At 41.2% G+C, this 17,475-nt stretch overlaps 1 protein-coding gene across 1 annotated transcript in view; it reads left to right on the top strand.

Annotated features, from left to right (window-relative positions):
- The first annotated feature begins 1,415 nt into the window (after positions 1-1,415).
- grk5l (G protein-coupled receptor kinase 5 like) overlaps positions 1,416-17,475 on the top strand; it is a 29,839-nt gene continuing 13,779 nt past the window's right edge. Inside the window, exon 1 of the mRNA XM_004544209.4 lies at positions 1,416-1,938. Coding sequence (XP_004544266.1) covers positions 1,887-1,938 — 52 coding nt within the window. The 5' untranslated portion in view covers positions 1,416-1,886. The remainder of the gene's footprint in view (positions 1,939-17,475) is intronic.

Below are 17,475 nucleotides of genomic sequence, written 5' to 3'. Positions count from 1 at the left end.
ATCAGGCTGCCCCACGTCCTGTTTATATAAATGAGAGCCCGTCCGCACACTGAGAAATCGATCCTATCTGCCTTCAGCGGTCAATAAGCTTGTTAATCGTTTTGACTGATCCATCGTGGCTTCTGTGAAACGGGGCAGCCGCGAGATTGTACTCGCTCCTAAACGAGTTATCCTCGTGCCACATGATTAAGCACTTCCGGTGGCAGTTTAATGTATTTTTCTTCCTTTCGTTTTATTTTATACTATGAACCCAGAGCCTGACAGCCTGCAAGCCATAAAGAAAGTTTCCACATATCAAGTCTTATTATATAAAGTGCAGTTTCCGGTGAAACTTCAGCGTAAAGTGCTCGTCTTCAGGAGGAGGGCAGAGGACCCCACATGAAGGTTTGTCGGCAACGTTAATCTCGAAGCAAACGCTACAGTGGACACTGGGACTGACTCGACCTGATTTCTTCACTAGATCTTTTTTTTTTTTCTTTATACACTCCTGCCTCCATTTCACCAGCAAACACTCATAAAGTTGTAAAAACACAATAATACAGCAACAGCGCGCTTATGATGATGTAAACAACTTTTTTAAAATATGAAGAAGCGAGTCATTTGTAAGAAATGAACAGAGCTGTATAAGTTAACGGTTTGAATAATATTTCCTGAATATGTCCTGTCGGACATTGCTTTAAAATCTTTGACAGATTTTTTATTATTTTAAGGCCAATTTGAGATTTAAAATTGGCCTTTTTGGTTTATTTTGGAGCAGTAAATGGCAGTGTATTTTCCAGAAGCTCATCTGTGGAGATGTTTAGAGAGAATTACAGTTTAATTACAAAGATAGCCCTTCTAAAATGTGGATTTGCTCCTTGCTGTCATAAATCCTTTGAGAATCCTTACCTTACAAAATTACTGGATTCCTCGCGAAACGGCCAATCACCTGGCATTCAGTCGTTATGTATTTATATATTTTCAAAGGTGAAATGCTTGTTTAGCATTGTTGATTCGCGAAAGTGATCCATAACGTTATGTACACCAGTTCTCGTATGTAGTTTAAAATTGAACACCAGAGGGCGACTTTACCTCTTACCCTTTTAATCTTTACTGCCACTACAGTCGGAGCACCTGTGCTTGCGTTACTGGGACAGAAATGGAATCACTTTGGCGGAAAGAAGCTCACTAGTTGTAGAAACTCTTGGGTATGAGATTCATGGCTACTCGAGGTGAAACGTGCGGGACCAAATAAAATGTGAATGTAGAATTCACAAAAAGCATTTTATAAAATGTGTCGCTTCCTCCAGCGAGCCAGGCAGTTGTAGTGTGCTTTTATTTTGCAGACATCGTGGCCTAACTTCTGGTAGAGGCTCACTGTGTGACGCCGCTTAACTGAGAGGCCCAGCCTATTTTGATTACGTACCAACAGGGGAGGAGGGGGCCCGCTGATGTCCTCTCTCGTGCACTCAGCCAACCCCTGCTGCTGCTGTTGTAAGGTAAAGCTGGCGGTATCCTAGTGTACCCTTGTTAAGGATCCGCCGCCGAAAGAACCCGGTTTGCAGACATCGGATCTTCCAGAAATAATTATTTTATGCGTCGGGGAGATTTCCTACCCAAATTACGCATGGAATGGTTTTGGGGGGATTGGAGTAGAAATGCAGCGCCGCACTTCCAGCCCACAACAAGAACCATGCCCAGCTTACACTGCAAGCAAATTTATGACATCCTGTTTTATCCTTTACGACTTTGATATGAGTGAATTTTACTTGGACAGTCACCAGGAGTGAAGAAAAAGAAACGCATCGCACAGAGCTGAAGGACGCTGTATTCGCCGCAGACGTTTGTGTGCCGAGAAACCTCTACGTTTAGGATTTTTTTTCTTTTTCTCTTTTTTTTTCTTTTTGATGGAGCTGGAGAACATAGTAGCCAACACTGTACTGCTAAAAGCCAGAGAGGGTAAGTTGACACAAATAGTAAGCGGGCCTGCTTTTGTCATATTTTGAGCTGTGCAGAAAAAAAATAATCGTAAGGATGACGGCAGCCTGCAGACTGTGTGGCTCATTACGGCAGGTAAATCCTAAAGATGCAACAGAAAAAAAATCGGGAGGGGGTGCTGTGCAGACAGTGCAGACAACATCAACGGAACACCGCGAAACTGCTCGTCTTGTAATCAGTGATAGACTCGAGTCAACCAAAATCCTTGCACATTTTGACAGATTGTATGCCCCCCCCCCACCCCCCCATTAAATATATATATAAAAATATATATGTTGGGGGACGGGGGCGGCAGGGGAGGGAGGATGGGAGGGTGGTCTGCCTCCCACATCCGCTTTCGTTGTCTGTGCATATGAAAGCGGCTCTTTCGCAACGTTATGCATGCTGGAGCAAACACTGACACGGGGAATAACTCCTTTCTAGAGGGGGAATAAAATGAGCTTAGGCTGTCTGACATTTGAAAGGTGATCCGATGACGTGACTGGTGTTGAAATCTGTGTAAAGGGCCCCTGCGGAGAGACGGACTCTGCTTACCTGTGTAGAAAGAGTCAAATGTCTGAAAAGGCCAGTTGCAGCCCGACAGCACGGTCTGAAATATGAAGGCGCACGGTGTCATTAATAGTTCATTCTGAGGAAGACAGGGTTGCGCTGAGGGCACGAGGAAGGCCTGGAGGTAAACGCCGCGCACTGTGTGATGCATTGACCGTTTTGGTCGTTGGGCTCATGTGGGCACTTTTATTTCAGGTTTGGGGCCTGTGGGAAGTTACAAAACAAAATTCATTAGGTTTCGCCTCATAAGCCAAAATTAGGGAGTGTTTTGGTTGTGCAGCTTTAAACAGCAAGATAAATCCTGAGAGAAATAGCCATCCTTTTCCCTTATTCAGTCTGGGTGATGTCCAGAAACTTAAACAAAATGAAAACAGATTACATTTTGTCCTGAGTGTACCTGGGTTCCTTTGGGATGCCCTTTGAATTCTCCTCAGTAATCCCAAACCTGTTTTCAATCAGCAGGGTTTAAAAACCACCACTCACACTCATCCCACTTTATTGTCATGATTATTCTTTTTTGTTTTGTTTTGTTTTTTGGAACTGGTTGCAACAGTTTTCTGTCTTTCTGTAAATGCATCAAATCTTTTGCTTCAGTTTAAAATGACTCGGTGTATGTACAAGTGCAAGTGTACACAGGTCCGGTTGCAGGGAAGCTCATAGTTTGATGTGGCAAAAGCCTCTGCAGAGTTGCAAGATGACGCAGGAAAAGACTTTGGTTCTCTCGCAGCTCCTTCCACGCGTGTTACAACGTTGGCACGTTTTTAAAATAAATGGGCTTCCTGCACATAGAGCTGGAAGTGTTTCATAGGCACTAATAGAGTAATAAAATGAACCAGGATGGCGACATGCTGTCAAAATCCACACGAAGAATGCCTTCGCCCGTGGGTTGGACTGGACGTTTGTTTTATGGCAGCAGAACACGACTGGGCTGAGTGAATCAAGCTTCATGAATTAATAAGAGCAGTTAATGACCCATGACAGATCTCGCTTGTCCCAGCTGCTCCAATGGTGTGCATCTGCCCTGACTGTGTGTGCGCGTGTGTGTGGAGGAGAGAATAAGGCCTTATACAATTATTGGATGAGATGGATCTTTGAGTTAATAGCTGAAGCACGACTTTCTCAGCAGCTTGATCAATGCCTCTATAAATGTAGCTGTGTGGGACTGATTCAACAGTTGAATTGGAGTGTGCAGTGCACACACTGAACAATTTCACAGGTTGCAATATTGGTTGTATCCTCTAATGGTCTAAATCATTAGAGGTTTTGTATTACGTGATGCAGTGCCAAAGGCTATGCACATCCATGTCTGCTGCTGTTAATGCTGCTGCTTTCTGTGCATGCATACATTTAAGCAAGGCACTGTACTGTACACACAGAGACTCATTTTAGATCATGCACTAGCAACAGCCGAGAGAATGCGAGTGGAGCAAAGTGAAGAGTGTTTTTTCCTGTTTGTTTATGCGAGCATATCTCCAGCCATGCCTGAACTGAGAGGCAAGCATCCTCTGTCTAAACTTCTCCAGCTACGGACAACAGGAAGGCCCAGTTTACACTGCAGTCTTTGGCTTGTTTATGCCAGCATCCTCACACCTCCCAGATCAGTAAAACTGTGCAAGTTGGAGAAAAGAGGAGAAATAAGAAAGCTATTGATATCCCCGGGCCAAGAGTGGCAAAACAGGCCTCGTGCCAGCCTCTGGTTGCTCTTTGACTCTTCAGTGTCAGCGATGGCTGCTCTGACGGTGCTGGTCTGGCATTTGCCGCCAAGTTTGGTGAAAGCTCATCGTCGCTTATGAGTATTCAGAGATAATTTTGAGATTAGTAATTAGCTGGAAGATTGGAAACACTTTAGAAATGGAGGATTTCTAATCAAAAGAGTGCTCCGTTTAATCACAGTAAAAAACCTAACTTGATTTCCACAAGAAGAATTTTTTTTCTTTTTTTTAAAGAGAGGGGCTCTGACCATATTGGACCATTTTGTTAAGTGACCGCTGTCTTACATAAAGCTCAGTGGTATAATACGCTATCAGTTTGATGCAGCCCATAAGCTATTTAATCAAATTGATTGTTACATAACAAACTGAGTGGGCTACTGCCATCCGAGCTCCATCTTCCTGTAGAGCTCCTCTCCGGTCTCTGCGGAAGATACTTTATGGATGATGAGTATGCGGTGAAATGAAACACTTCGATGGTCATCTGAGTATCATCGGACAGCGACAGCACTGCTTACTGTGTCAGAGCAGCAGGGGGAAACGCTGGTGCGCTGGCCTTAAAAGCTGTGATGTCTGTGTGAGTTTGTCAGCTGAGGAAATTGGGGCTTTACAACAGATCAAAAAGATCAAAGGCACTTAGGCCTGACAGGGCTCTTTGTTTCAGTGGGATCTGTTACACTGTGGCCTTTAATGTTATACATATAGCTGACATACAGTCAGAGCGAGCGAGCAGGTATAATATCAGAACATACTGTAGATTTATGTGTGCGATAGCCGATGAGGGGTGTGGGGCAAATTCCTTTGTTTAAATGTAACCTGAACTTAGCCACTGTGACGCGAGCAGCATCGGTGCAGTAGACCCTTTGCTTATTGTGTGTGTGTGTGTTCACAAGCCTCTGTCTGCCTGCCTCCCCATTCACAACTCTTGCTGGCAGCAGTCGCAGATTCCAAGCCAGGCGAGTGAACGTCATCGGTTGTTTAAGTGAATGAGAGCAGGGGAAAAACTGCATTGCTGCATCCAGATGCCTTTCTTGAATTGTGGTAACAGAGCCCGGGCATTTAGTTTGGGCGACTAGACAGAATTCCACTCCGCTGCCTGTGGGCTTTCTCATTCGAGCTGCAGCGTTTTTTGAATGTTGTAGTTACATAAGTAAAACTCCCGTTATATAAAAAATAAAAGCAGCTGAGGTGCTGTGGACGACTAAAAGTGATAGAAATACAGCAGGCGAGGATTTATTATTTAATCATCACTGAACTGAATTCTCAGTAAGCCTCCTTTCTGTAGCCTCTTAATTGAACTGGTAAATGTTTTGTATTGTTATGAAGTTACCATTGGTAATAACTGAGGAACAGCTACTACGTAAACCCAGAGAAACTACAGCTGAAATATGAAGAAAAACTCATTTCTTTACCGACCCAACTGCAGTAAAAACAAGCCCCAGTTTTTCCACGACATTACTTGACTTTTACAATAAATTCATGTGTGATCTCATGCATGCTGTGGTGCAAGTTCATGCTGGTTGCATAGAAAAGGGGACAGTCTATCACCATCTGAGACAAGACAGCGAAGTAATACCATGGAAAACTTTTACAGTCCAGTTTCAGCTTAGTCACTAGGTAGATTGTCATCTTTTTACTGAGTTACTTTGTTGTGGTTAAATAGGCGATGGCATGTTTTATTGCAAAGGTTATGAACATGATAATAGTGCAAGCAATTGCACAGTTTCAGGTTACTGGTAACTTTTCGAAACATTACCCAAACGAGGTGTATGTACATATGCAAACGCACATTAAACACGGCTAGTAAGCGCTTGTCATTCTGCTGAGACGGCTTCCTCGCATAACTAAAACAGGTTATTATAGTAGTGAGAGGGCAGCCATTGAGGGCAGCATAGGGGTGCAGTGGTTAGCAATGTCACCTCTCTCCAAGACAGGTTCTGGTTTGAAACTGTCAGCCAGCTGGGAGCTTTCCGTGTGGAGTTTACATGTTCTCCCATATGCCTGTGTGGGTTCTCCGGGTACTCTGGCTTCCTCCCGCTGTTGAGAGACACGCTTGTTAGGTTAACAGGCCATTCTCAATTGGCTGCAGGTGTGGATGTGAGAGAGTGTGTTGTCGTTTGTCGGTGTTAGGCCTGTGATGGACTGGTGTGTGATTGTGGTGTACTGTGCCTCTTGCCCAGTGTCAGCTGGGATAGGCTCCAGCCCCCTCCCACGACCCTACTTTGATAAGCAGGTTAAAATAGATCATGCTTGTGCATAAGTGAGTAGACAAACATGATTCACCTCAAATTTTCTAGATTTCACGTGTGAAAACAGCTTTACTGAGTAGATTGCGAAACAGTCCCGGGGACCTACTGCCGGTAACACAAAACTTCCTGAAGAGTGTTACCAGATGTGCTGATGTTATTTTTCAACCTAAGTATAAAAAAAGTCCCTTGTCAAAAATGTAAATGTTTGAAACGTTTTTGTAAGGAAGTATAACCATGAAAAACAACATAACAAAAAAGCAGTTCATTGGAATGTACTGTTTTCATTCCTAGATAGTACACAGTTAAATTTGGGTTGGACAAAATTTGGATATTTACAACTGTAATTCGAATGGACGTCTGTCAGAGGACCTCCTTTTTTACACAGTACCTAATTATACATGACTTATTACAAAGCAAACACAGTCACAAATACATCATAGTTAAAGTTAGTAATACCTTTTCTTTTTTCTTAGTGTTTCAGCTGTACATTTACTGTATTTACCTACTGATCATCAGTGGTAATTACCCTAGAATACACTAGAATTTACCGTATAATTGCCAGTATAACTGCCTACTGGTCAGTGTCCGGCAGCCTCGCCTCTGTCAGTGCGCCCCAAGGTGGCTGTGGCTACACTGTAGCTTGCCATCACCAGTGTGTGAGTGTGTGAATGGGTGGATGATTGTGTAAAGCGCTTTGGGGTCCTTAGGACCACAACAGACCATTTACAATTATCAGCTATTTACATAATTATTTAATCTTTTGTGACATTTTTAGGCAAACACCAAAAAATTGCTTCTTTTTATTTAGATTTACTCAATGAATCTACAAAAAGAAACATTAGAACAATCGTCTTAACTAAACCAAAAATAAGCATTTACAGCGTGTGTAGATAGATATAGAATAGAAAAGAATAGAATAGCCACTTAAGTGTCATCCAGTTTAGTGCACATCACAACGAAATTTCTGTGCATTTACTCACCGTCAGACTGTACAATATAAATCTAAAGGTATAAAAAAGGAATCTAGGATATGTACACGTAAGAATATAAGAGACATTTGTGTGTATTCACTGCTTTTAGAAAAAAACTGTTGTATATATTAGGAAAAATGACTATATTGCATAGTAATAATAGCAGCAGAAAAATATAGTGTAAATTACCATTCCAGGTATGAAATTGCATTGCCCTAAATATACAGTCGCTGATTATTTTGATTATTAACTCAACATGGCTGTGTCTTAAATATCTGGAAGTCTCCAAAAGTTTGTCCGAGTCCCGGATTCAGCCTGCACTAAGCTCTGATTGGAGCATATTGCGTTTGAAACCAGCCCTACACATTTTTTATGTTTTTTTGCTGCAGTTGTTCTTTTAAGAAGACATTTTATTTCTACATAGATTACTGGCTGATAAGAACTGATTAGTCATTGCTGCTAGGAGAGTTACAGTTAGCCTATTGTCTTTGCAAGAGATTTACAGAGGGTTGTGTGTGTGGGAGAGGAGGTTGGAGGGATGTCGGGGGCGGGTGCTTCAGCGTTCCATAGAACAGCAAACCTAAGCAAGTCCAGCTGCTGTCGTTACACCTTGCAAAATGTAGTGAAATGAGCTGCACCCTCCACTATCAAATGCACAACACTGATCTTTGTTGTTTGCACCTGCCAGCTAATGGTAATCTGAGTATGAGCACTATATTGCAGACTCTGTAGTCTCTGTTACGCACTTCCTGCCCCGTTTTCATATAAACAAAAACATTTGCCTGGAGTGCTCCTCTCTCAGGACCTGTCTGAAAGGACGGAACCGAGGAATAAAACTGTCAGCTTTTATTTAGTAGAGACTCTTATTGGAGGGAAACCAGCGTCTCATTTCCTCATCGGGTCCTCCTGACAGGAAAGAAGTAAAAGATTTTTTTTTAAAAGAGGACCTGAAAAGAATATATTGCGTATACATGCAGGACTGTTTATGGTGTTATTAACAAAAGGTGATTCATTTGAATACGACATGGATGGGACCACACTGGCAATGCCCGACTATCCCATTGAATCTCATCATGTGTTTTCTGGAAGTGAGATCACTGCTAATGTTGTTAAAAGTATATTACAGATAGCTTGAAAAAATTCTCGGTCCTCATAAGATGGAGCCTGCTGACTCTAGTTATTCTTTAGTGCCGTGCCAGGCTGGGAATCGTGATTTTTTGAGCTCTTTGAAATCTTTCGAAAACTTTTTGTTGCCCTCCAGGTGTGCAGATTTGAACCCTTGAAAGCCTGAACCACAAGACAATTGTTTAAATTGAGTATTAACTAAACCATATGACAATATTTTAAAAGTAATTAAATATCCATTTGCATATGTGTGTGATCATGTATAAGTTGTATAGTTTTAATGTTTTATTTGGGAACAGAATGGTGTGTATGTGTAAGTTTGGTGATGGAGTTTTTATTATGAATGAATGATGAATTTTTATGAATTATTATGTCTATTTTTATGCTTAAGGACAACAGATGGAAATTAGCCCTTGGCTATAATCTGGTATGTTTACATTCATGTAATTTTTTTTTTTACATTTATGTTCATTAACATGCACTGTCCTAAATAAATAAATAAATATATGAGTCTTAATTTATACAATATTTGCTACATCCAGCATATTAATATAATTATTTTGTAATTTATTACTTTAAAATGCATTGCTCAGTTTATCCAGGTTTTTCCAAGAGGTGAAAATCACACTGATGATGTAGTCACAACAACTCACAAAACCTCATGTGTCAAATATGATACATTAGGTATTTTAAAGGAGGAATTTTTCATTTGTTTTTTTCATTTTCATTTGTCTGTAAATTCCCAGACATACCCACAGTTAGATCGCTGTTAGCCTGGCAGAGCTGCTTGCATGGCATGTCTTCATTTACATTTGGGGTATTATATATGACCCTGCATGTACAGTTCACGCCATTTCAATTAATATTATTGGAACGTTTTTGCTGTTTAAGTTTGTTTTTTGTAAATTCAAGGATAGGGGTTCCTTTATTGGCTCTTCATTCTCTAACAGCAGTTTTGCACTGAGATTATAAAGCAAAGACGAAGCAGAGATACCCATATCTCCACCGACAACACGCCACAAGGCTCGCTGTGTTTTGAGTAGGAGTGTGACTCATTTTTTCTTGAGTAGAAAAAAATTCAGCTCTCTGGCTCCTACTATCTCTATTGTTATTGCTGCCTCTACCCACACATACAGTATACGTAACTCAGCTGGATGCAACAAGTTCACGCCTGTTCTCCAGGGGTTGTCGAGTGGAATTCTGGGAAATACAGGAGATGATTTTCTAAAGTAAAAGTAGACTCGGTAAGCCGAGTGAAAGTGGATGGAGGAAAAAATGTGAATTTTAAGCGCTTGTCATTAAAGTACTCCAGGAATGCAGTCAGAAGCCTCTCAGACACACAGGTGATTACTTAAGTACTGTTTCATCGTGTCTCCATGTGCTTCCTGCGCTCTGCACTGCTGCCATATTGCTTTAATGGAACAGCTGATGAATTTTTGATGTGCATTAATCCAATAATCTATACAGTAACTTCTGAACCTTTCTCTCTGATATCTCCTGCTGGATGAAGAGCTAAATGCCAGACTGTATACGTCAATGCAAACACACTCAGAACCTACATGATGTTAAATGAGGCTGTTTATTTCCTTTAATGTCAGGACAACTAAACATAAAGAAGAAATGAGGGATCTTTTATGTTTGAGGAAATACACAACTGTAAAAAAGTGCTGATCCAGCCTTCGGATCCAAACAAAATTGGGGAAAAAAAGGCACAGGGATTTATTAAAACATGTTTTTGGATGTCGGTGAGGATGTTGAGGTCCGGGCTCTGTGGAGGCCGATCATGACTGATCCATGTTTTTACTGCATTGGCAGCATGTTTGAAATTATTGACATGCTGAAGCTGTTGCCAATCAGATGCTTTCCAGATGGGAGTGCATGATAGATCAAAATCTAACAGTACTGTTCTACATTCGTAATCTAATCAATTTTGACAAAATCTCCAAATGCAACTCCAAACCATGACAGAGCCTCCACTGTGTTTTACGGATGGCTGCAGAGACTCACTGATCAATGTCTCTGAACAGCAGATGGATCTGTGCTAACACTTCTTTCTTGACTTGTCCAGTTTCTTTATAATTTTTAAGGACACACGGCACACCATGCCAGGTTTCCCACTAGTAGCCTTTCAGGAATCAGTTTGTTGGTGTCAAAATAGTATTTTGGCATTTTTCCCAGATTAAATTAAAGACATGGGAGCAAATGATGTGTGTATAGGCTGCTAGTAAGAAAGTGACTGCAATTTAAAACTGGTTCTTTGCAAAGTTGTCTGTTATGTGTGGACACAAGGACACAACACTGGTTCGTCCCTTGAGTTAGTTGCCTTTATTATGCTTGAATGATTCATAGGTCAGTGGCTTAACAAACAAACAAAAATGGTCAGGTAGAAGGACTGGAGTGAAAAGGCATCCAGTGTCCAATGAAAGCCTGGAGAACTATTGCTCAAGACCACTTTAAAAAACAATACAAAACAATCTGGCTGCATGGCAGCAAAATATTAAGAAATGAGGTGTGGCTTTGTATTTATACATAACATATTGTTATTTATAGGAACCTATGACACGGGGATTCTTTAGAGTGCATTAGAGTAAAATCAGCTAATTTATTTGTATATTTGTAAAAACATAAATCTTGAGTAAAGCTCCAGAGAGTTATAAATGAGGTTGAAAGAGTTCATTAAGGAGTTTGGCTCATTTAAGGCCAAAGCAGATTTTAAAGACTCTTTTTTTTTTTTTCAATCGAGGCATGTTTTCGTGGCAGGACATCACAGGAGCAGGACAAGGAACAAATATCTTTATGAAGAGACTGTGTGTTTCATGCAGAAGGAAAGAAAGCACCCACCCAGTAATGTCAGTCCACGGTGCCCCATGAGTTCTATCTCACTGATGAGTCGGCTCTGTGCCTTTCAAGCACTTTCCTCAGTGTTTGCTCACTTAACTGCTGATTTTCACTCTGAATAAACTAAAAATCATTCCTCGTAGAGATGTAGGACTGTATCGCGACACTGTTCACACTACCAAAACATTTATCGAGGTAAACAGATGCTATAATACCTCGTCAGAGCACAGGAGCATCCTGTTACGGCTAGCTTCATGTGGACTATGCTCTGTCCTCTTGGATCTTTATGGATGAGCAAACAGCAAGTATTACCCAGCGTGCCCTGCGCTGTGTGTGGTCCTTTGATCGGACAGCACGGTGGGTTATATAATTTCAGGGTTTTTTCGTGCTCCCCCCCGTCACATTCCATACTTTATATATTTATAGAACAGGAAACTTGTGGCACCTGACTGTTCCCAGACAGGATATGTACCCTGCCTTCTGCTGCGCTTGTCAGATTTCTGTCCTTGCATGCAAGTTTTGACACTGAGTGTCTTCCTACACCGTGGCTGTTTTGCTCGTGAACACATGAACTTTAACAGGCGCCGCTTCTCTAGTGACAACTGCCACAGCGCCCTAGCTCTGAGGTCATGGACTGGTTTGACCACCTCAGTTTGTATTAACACATTGCTGCTGCCCTTGGGCTGGTCTCTATTAATAGCAGTAATGTTTACAAGGACATAAAGACGGGGAAATGGGCAGTGTTGTGTGTGTTTTTTTTCCCCTCAACTCTTTGTGCAAAAGTAGCTGTTGGCAAAAGGTTAAACCTGGAATTTATGTCTCAATCTTAAACGCGTGTCGAATGCAGCTACTTCCTTAGGTCAAGCTAGATTTGGTTGTTGTTTTCAGCACACAGCTCGCTAGGTTGTTGGGACACAGCTGAATAGAACGCCAATACTGTTGCTGATAAGATCTCTGTTTTATTGTCTATGACTGATTTTGAGTTTATGACCCCTCATTAAGCGGTTCAACATGTGACCCTCACAGCAGCCAAAAGAAGCCGAGTGTGTTGCCAGGTAAAAAGGTGCACGTCATCAATGTTTGCTTCGAGCATTTCAGCAGATGTTACAGGCGGACCATCCAGTTGTTATTATTGTGATATATGTGGACACGGGAGCTCATTTAGGATGGTAATAAGAACAGAGGCACCGACATGACATCATGGTGGAACAGACCAACAAAGACCGTCTTCCTGCTATAGTCCACCCCTGCTGCTCAGGTCTGGGCAGTGTTTCCCCTGCCTTCCTGTGGCACACACACACACACACACACACACACACACACACACACACACACACACACACACACACACACTTTTAATATGTGGATTAAAGCTTCAATAATGAGTCTTTCACATCTTGTTTTGGTTTGCTTTCAGTGCTGCTGGCTTGACCTGATAGGCATGCGCATGCATATATGCTTATATTTTTAATAAACTGGTATGCAGTGTAGTACCTTAAACCTTTATTTACGTCTACATTCCTGTTTATACTGCATATATAGGAGCAACATTCACACAAAAGCAGTGTGCCAAGGTATGTTTTTTGTTCTCTTTGCTCCTCTTCTGTCTTTGCAGCAGATAGATATCTAGTACGATTTAATCACATTTCCCGTGATAAAGCAAACCCATATATTGCTACGAATCACTTTACAGCGCCCGAAGAAGCACAAAGAGGATGTTTTGCAAATGCAAAGCTCCCGTCTTCCTTCAATAATATGCTTGCTGGGTGTTTACCACTTGTGTTTTGCATGCACAAGACCATTGGCCCTTACCTGGAGCTCTCATGCAAATAAATCCCGATCACCGAACGGTTGGATGTGCCGGGAGGGATGGACCGAGGGGAACAAAGGCATTTGCATCATAGTCTGGTGCTGGTCGGCCACAATGTATTTGTAACTCGCTGACCACCACAGTATGACTCAACCGCGAGGCCGACATTTAACAGATCAGACAAAGGAGGTGATGTGGGAATAAGCGAGAGTTAGATAATCAGAAAGGGATAGTGAGTTGTTTGTGAACAAAGAGGGTCAGTGCAGCCAGGAGATGAGAGTGAAGAGTCACTGAAACCTACTCAAATCTTGCACACTTTTTTACACAGTGTAGGTGTAGAAAATAGCACATATTCAGAACGCTCGGCTCTGCTCACGCTCGTGCTCTTAACATCACATTCTGTTGCAGATGTTATTGCATATATGCCAGATGCACAGTGTGACAGTCAGGATGTGGTTTCAGCTGGTTGTCCACAGCACATCTAGCTTCATGTTTGGAGTGAGATTGTAAGTGGAGGTGTTCGAGACCTCGGAGATTATGTGTGTGCACGTGTGTGTGTGTGTGTCAGGCACTAGATGTTAATGGCTTGGGTTCTTTTGAGTGTCAGCACTTTGTGCGTATAACCTCAAATCTAAGCAGGGTTGTTTTCGAAGGTGTGGATGGATGGGGCCTGCAGGATTGCCACGAGTTGATTAAATTGAGCATGAGGACAACACTAGAGAGAGGTCACAGTAGTGACATTGTGCGTGCACACACACACACACACACAGATGTTTGGGGTTCGGGTAACCCCCTGGTGTTACGCCAGACGGTTGACGTTTTGTCTCTGACCTTCTTTTTGCTTTACTTGACATGCCTTGATGATGTCAGAGCTCCTAAACATGAGCATAAATAAAGGGTGGCGACCACACTGCCCACATGGAACAAATTAGACGGACAAGTTCCTGTGTGCAGCAAATCCACGCCATAGCACATATTTCAGCTCATGTGTAACTGACAGACCACATAAGAGTGAGAACGCTTTAATAGCGAAAGAAATAAACAGACAGCCATGAACAAGATGGTTTATGGAGGATATTTACGAGGATATTCATACTTTTAAGAGCCAAGTTTTGTTAAACAGGAACCTAGAGTTACAAATCTGGACGTAAAACGAAACATGTGAATGTTTTTCTCTTCTTCAAAACATGATTTCAAAAAGTTAGCACTTGCTTTCATCTTTGTATATCTAATACTGTTGTAAACTTTCCTCAAATCCTGCCAGAACATTTCGTAAAGCCGTGTAACAGCAACGTGTCAGACAATTTTTTTAACCTCTGTTAGGCTGTGCTTTCTTGAGCCCACAGACAAAAGAAGCCAAAGGGCACTAAGGCTAAACAGAACTTTATTTGTTGTTACATTCAGATGAGGAATAATTGATTCGTTGTATTTGCATGTTTGTGGGAGTGTTTGGGTGTGCTCTGTGTTCTGGTCTTTGCACCACATGGGCCTCGAATGTTACAGTGGGACGAATTATAAATATGCTTTCGAGCAGCTTTATTTGCAGTGATGAATGAGAGAAATCGAGGGGTTATAAAAATAACATGAACAGCGTGACAAGAGACCACACGTAGAAAAGCCCAAAAAGGAGGCAAACCACTAATCTATAGCACTGTTCTATTTTTATGGCCAAGGAGCTGTAGACGTCCTTAAAAAAAAGTCCTAAAACAAAAGGGGGTTGATAGACTTGAAACAGCAAATGAGGTCAGTGATTGGCTGGCAGCAAACTTGGTGACAGTGATGTGGTGATGACAGGAAATCTTCAGCAGTGTGTCAGAAGAAAAGGGAAAAAGATACTGGATCACAGGGAAACAGCAGAAGAGCAGAAGATGATGCCAGGAGTTCCAAAAAGCAGGAAAGGGGGGAGGCGGGGAGGGAGAAAGAATGAAAAATAAATAGGCTTGGAGAGCAATGAGAGGCAAAGAAAACAGGACACAGAAAGAAAAAGAAGGAACTGCATTATTTGTGGTTGTCTCAGCATTGTGTAGAAGTTGAATGCCTGGGTGGAGCACCCATGTTTGGTACAATTATTTGACATGGCGTTGACCCTTCACAGGAAATTTATGCCATTTGGCTGGACGCTTGTATCCACAAATGCCTCACACTAGCACACGTGCATACATTTTTAGCATGGCGTCCCTCCCATGGGGAATGACCTTCTTCATTCACTGTATTCTTTTGCCTTTTTGGCAGATGTCATGTTTTCATTAAAGGAGATTCAAAAACTGGAGCACACAGCAACACACTGTATTTTTGTGTGGGGAGCATAAGTTTACATATGAGCTGTTTACAGAAGCGATCAAATAAGGAAGTGCGCCTGTTTATAGCATAGTTTCGTCTACAGTAATGTTAATGAGGCGCAGGTGCTCAAAGTTAATGATTGTCTTTGGGGATATTTTTATTCGGGTTATTAATACATTCATGCTTCGTGTTTGTCTTTGGTGATACGAGTATCATTCTGAATACCGTATGTGAGCTTTGCTGACGTAGGGTCCCTTATCTTTAACACCCCTCCTCCTAAAAAGAAAAATACTGCAGTTCTAATAAGAGTCAGTACAACCCTGTAAAACTTTTTATGACTCAAATATGTAAGAAGTGGATTGAAATACTTTTGTATACTTTGCTGTGAAATCATCTGTTCAAAAATGTTATGTCAGCTTGTAATGATGGAAATGATCTCTAATTAAATCCCTTTGTGCCTGTATAATGTATGGTTATGGCTGGCTGTTGCAATGTAATCCTGAAAGTATGACACACGAGGGTCATACTTGGTAAGTGAATAATAAGCATAAGTGTGTAAAATGAGGCTTTTGTACTATGTGGGCAAAATAACCCGTACCATGCAAAAGTCTTGAGCCACCCCTCATTTCTTCATATTTTGTTGTCATTTTTTAAAAACTGGAAACTGGTCTTAAGCAATAGTTCTCCAGGCTTTCTGAAGGTCTTTCAAAGTGTTTCTTTCAACATGGGCTGCTTTGTTAATCATTTTTAGTCCAGTCTTTGAGCCTGATCATTTTTCTTAAGCCACTTAACACTGACCTATGAATCATTCATGCTGTAAAATTGTACCTGTTGTCCATACACACAACAGACAATTTAGCAAAGAACAAATCTGGAATTGAGTCTTTAGACTCTTTGTTATCAGCAGCCTGTCACAAAAACATATAATTTGTTCCCATTTCTTTAGTTCAATATGTGAAAAGTAAGTAAATTAAGTAAATACGTTTTTGTTTTGTTTTTTAAATATTCATAGAGCACATTTTAAGATAAATGTCACAAAGAGCTTCACAACAAAAAATAGTTAAAAGTTATGAAAGGTTACACAGTCTGACAGGCATAAATTTTTCCACCAACAAAGTGGTTCCCAAAAACCTATGAGCTCAAAACTTCATATCTCAGCATGTTGTGCAGAGTGTCCTTAAAAACCTGAGGAAACCAGACAAGCGGAGGGGGAAAAAGTAGCAGGCCTACGTGGAGAGTATCTGAAAGTCATGTGAAAAATTTGAGTAGACCTCATACAGGACCTGAGAGATGTATGTTGTCCCTCAGTTGATCCATCTTAAGGGAAAGAAGAATGGTACAGTAATTATATGCTGTGTTTCCATATATATTTGCAAATGTTTCAGCAGATGACTGCATCTATTTCCTGTTTTCCCAGCAAAATGGAAAAGAACTGAGGCGTGGATTAAGACTTTTGCGCACTAATATAGAGCAGAACATCCATTCTGGGTGCACGATATTTCAGTATCAGACATTGTAGCACACTTTTATGATCTTGCAGAGAGAGTGACAAAAACATGAATGAATGTATTCATGTATAAGATAATGTATTTGCTGTTAGATTAAATATTACATATAGTAAATATAGAGTAAACATTTCCTTAGTCAGTGATGTATGTATGTATGCATGTTCTGTCTATACCAACATTCATGTGTAACGTAATTCAGCAGTCAGCACTAAGTCTGCTATGGTTCACTTGTTTGACCGTTGGCTTACTTTATCTTAGTCAGTTTATGGCTTTCTGGGGAAGAAAGTTTCCCAGCTATGGTCTAATATCACACCAAAACATGCTAATTTGAGACTAATCTTCCCCTTGTTGAGTGCAATTTAATTTTCTTGGCAAGTAAATTATATAATATTACAAAGGCAACAGTGAGACGCAAAACAGACTGCAGAGCAGGAGGAAAGGATGAGACAGTAATGCAGC

This window comes from Maylandia zebra, linkage group LG12 (genome assembly GCF_041146795.1).
Source record: "Maylandia zebra isolate NMK-2024a linkage group LG12, Mzebra_GT3a, whole genome shotgun sequence".
NCBI lineage: Eukaryota > Metazoa > Chordata > Actinopteri > Cichliformes > Cichlidae > Maylandia > Maylandia zebra.
Note: the sequence above shows the minus strand (reverse complement) of the source record. Positions and strands in the feature narration are given on the sequence as shown.